Source organism: Aristolochia californica, unplaced genomic scaffold (assembly GCF_029961685.1).
Source record: "Aristolochia californica isolate CCGP_79_NKW_82.1479 unplaced genomic scaffold, dmAriCali1.0.hap1 SCAF_6, whole genome shotgun sequence".
NCBI classification, from domain to species: Eukaryota; Viridiplantae; Streptophyta; class Magnoliopsida; order Piperales; family Aristolochiaceae; genus Aristolochia; species Aristolochia californica.
Genome location: NW_027182257.1, coordinates 666,473 through 669,681, shown reverse-complemented (window position 1 = coordinate 669,681; position 3,209 = coordinate 666,473). Strand labels below are relative to the sequence as shown.

At 43.9% G+C, this 3,209-nt stretch overlaps 1 protein-coding gene across 1 annotated transcript; it reads right to left on the bottom strand.

Annotated features, from left to right (window-relative positions):
• Positions 1–596: 596 nt before the first annotated feature.
• Positions 597–3,209, bottom strand: LOC137935058 (uncharacterized membrane protein At1g75140-like). Its single transcript, XM_068779700.1, has one exon. The coding sequence runs from the start codon at positions 2,865–2,867 to the stop codon at positions 921–923; it is 1,947 nt and encodes a 648-aa protein (XP_068635801.1). The 5' UTR covers positions 2,868–3,209; the 3' UTR covers positions 597–920.

The following is a 3,209-nucleotide window of genomic DNA, read 5'->3' as shown; positions in this document are numbered from 1 at the left end:
GCAGCCTCTTGGATACTCGAACAGTGACGAGGGACTCGAAAGGCTTGTACTCTCTGCCCGTATGCACGTGAACGGAACCCGGTTTGGTGATTTTACTGTAACGGGTGTTCTGAATATAGCAGCTAAATTGTCTGCCCTGCGATGTGGCAACCAAGTCCCTGGTTATTTGATCAAGACGGGAAATGATTCTTCTGACTTCTTCAGCGTTAGCTCGTTGATGTATTTCTGCGAATTAGTGGACGAGATAGGGTCACTTACAGCGCAATGGTGTCTGGATTTGCTCATAATGAGCAGGCAAGTAAGTTCATTTTGCTGTTTGAAGAGATGGTGGGTAGTGGCATGAGACCTGATGAGATCACCTTCATTGCTGCCGTGCTTACTGCTTGCCGGCAAGCAGGATTAGTGGAGTGGGAGAGAAGTACTTCGTTTCAATGGACGGAAGATTAAGGCATTCCACCTGAGATTGATCACTATTTCTGCATTGTTGATCTTCTTGGCCGAGCAAATAGGTTAGAAAAAGCCATTGAACTGATAAAAGGAATGCCTATTACAGAGATTTTAGCATTTCTGACTGCAGAAATTACAGAGAGTGATATAGATAACTGGAATATAGGAAGATTGGCCAATTCAAAATAAGAAACTGATTTCATTCCAGTTATAGACTGAAATTATGTTTTGCATCAAGGCACTCAAAAGGAGAACAGTTTTTTTCCAAGAATGGACAGATAAAGTGAAGGAATCATGCAGAAAATCAATAAAGTTCAAAGAAACGCAGAAAGAGAGAGTACTCCATTATAACATGTCTAGTAGCTTGAAATACATCACAAAATATGGCAGAATCAGACAACTTTGGAAGCAAAATTTGAAGAGATCTATGCATACAAAGAGGTCTTTGTAGAAGTCATATCCCCTTAGCTGGTTCAATCAATTGTATCATCAGCAACTTGATTGTTTGAGAAGAGTGGCTCCCTTCTTTTGGGAAAACCCCCTATGTCTAGATTTTGCCCTCTATACTTCATTTCAGCTGCTCTATAATTGGGATCAGCAGGATTTGGCCTAAATGACGTAGCAGCTCCACCGGTGTACCTTGAAGGAGAGGCGTACCTTCTTGAAGGACCTCTAAGCGCTCCGCCTCTCAAATCCATCAGATCAGCACCCCTTGAAGAATCTGCATACGTTCTCTCCCCTGAGCCAGGTCCCAGCGAAACACCAGTGGCCATGGATGTGGCACTGAAAGGATCATCCGGACTCCATGAGGTAAGTGATTCTTTCTTCTTACCCACAAACTGCCACACCCCAATCAGAAACAGAATGCAAAGCACTACAGGACTGCTCCAGAACACAGTATTGAACTCTGCTTTGAAGACCGGCAGGGTTGAACGGTACAACCCGACATATCCACCACCAAGCCCAAGAACCACAAGCTTTTCACGGTCACTGGAGATCAAGGGCTTTCTGGTCTCAGTATCATCAACAGGCGAGTCAGTACTTAGAAACGAAGATCTAATTTCATCAATTGTAGTAAAGAAAAGAGGACGCGGACCGCCCATTCTCATGTAATGAGGTGAAGAAACATTGTACATGAACACCTTTTCCTGGTTAACAACAAGTAAATACCCTTTGATTGAATTTACCATTAGAGGACCATCCAACTCTGCTTTTCTCTTAGCTCTAACTAGACATTTGAAATTCATTACATCTCCCAAAAGCACCACATGTATCAGTTCTTTCGCTGATGTGAAACCATATGCCTTTGAGCGCTCTGAAGCATCAAATGCATAACTCTTGACAAAAGATCCATTCAATCCCTCACATTCAGATTCCCTAATAGTCATAGTTCTTAAATCCAAGGACCCTGCACCATTCTCAGTGAGGAACATAAGCCTCTGTTTCAGAAACGCAAGTGGCCGGCGTAGTGATGTCACTCCCCCATAAAGTGTGCCATTCTCAAGGAAGATACTCATCTTGCCATTTATGTCTGAAGACATTATGTATCTTGTCATGCCAACTAAATGCAATTCCAAAACCATAACAGAACAGTCCTCTTCACTCCTTTCTGGCATAATAAAAGCTCGCAAATTTCTCGTTGAAAGAGAGTTCCAATCATCTCCATTCCCAGCTTCCCAGACACGATGGGCCAGGATAGATCCATCTTTGTGTCCTGTGACCAGAACACTCTCATTCTTCCAAATGGACATGTAAGATAACATGGAGGTGACAGGGGAATTCGACGAAGTATCGAATTCAACCAAGACATCACCATTGGACATAAAAATATAAACCCTACCGCGCTCATCCCCCACTGCAACATACTTACTGAGTCCCTCGTAATCTTCGTAAGGCAATATGTTGATGCAAGTTGGTTCAGATTCAAGCTTCACGGCTGACAAAAATTGAAACCTTTCAGACCAAGAAGGTTTATACTTTGTCACTGTGACTCCCCTCGCTCGGACAGCATCTTTGCCTTCTCCTTTCCTCTGAAAACCTTCCTCTCCCGCTAAATTCGATCGACCTCCGAAGTCATCATCGTTGTTAACCTTAACTGAACGTTCCCAATGGTGATGACTACCCTTGTTAGAGGATCGGGATTTGTCGAACTCGGATAACGACGATTCCAATTTAGCAACCACCTCAGTGAGGTTTTTAACAAGGTCCTCGAGTTTTCTCAACTGTAGCTCTTGACGACCAGTAACACTCGGCAGATCTGTCGCTTCTCCACCTCTTCCATGCTCAACTTCGTCCGCCGGTTCTTGGGCATGTCCCACCGAAGAACATAAACCAAACAGAAATTTGAAAGGAAACTGAGGGGCAGAAACAAAGAGCAGCAGAATCAACAATACCTCGCCTTTTCTGAAAACGCCCGCCATGGAAGAGTCTCCCGCAATAGTTGTCAGCTTACTTCCATTTTCACAACCGGAATACAACTCGATCTTCACAGGGAAGAAAAGGGGGACCCCCAAAATAGATCTTCAGGCGAAAATAGTCACTGATTTTAGGGTTTAGCAATGACCTCTACAGTATGCCGCGAATTGCAGCGACTAAATCTGACTTTCAGTCGAGAATCGGCTAAGAGAAGGAGGGATTGTAGCGGTCTGTCCGGATTTTGGGCAATCAGGAAAGAGAAAATCGATGAAAGGGATGGAAAACTGCGTCCGAGTGCGGGTACAATGAATCGGAAAAGGGGTTTAAGACACATTGATGAATCCATT

Bases quoted from the DNA above. Each gene is read 5' to 3' on its own strand.
- LOC137935058 (XM_068779700.1), bottom strand. From the start codon at position 2,867: ATGGCGGGCGTTTTCAGAAAAGGCGAGGTATTGTTGATTCTGCTGCTC.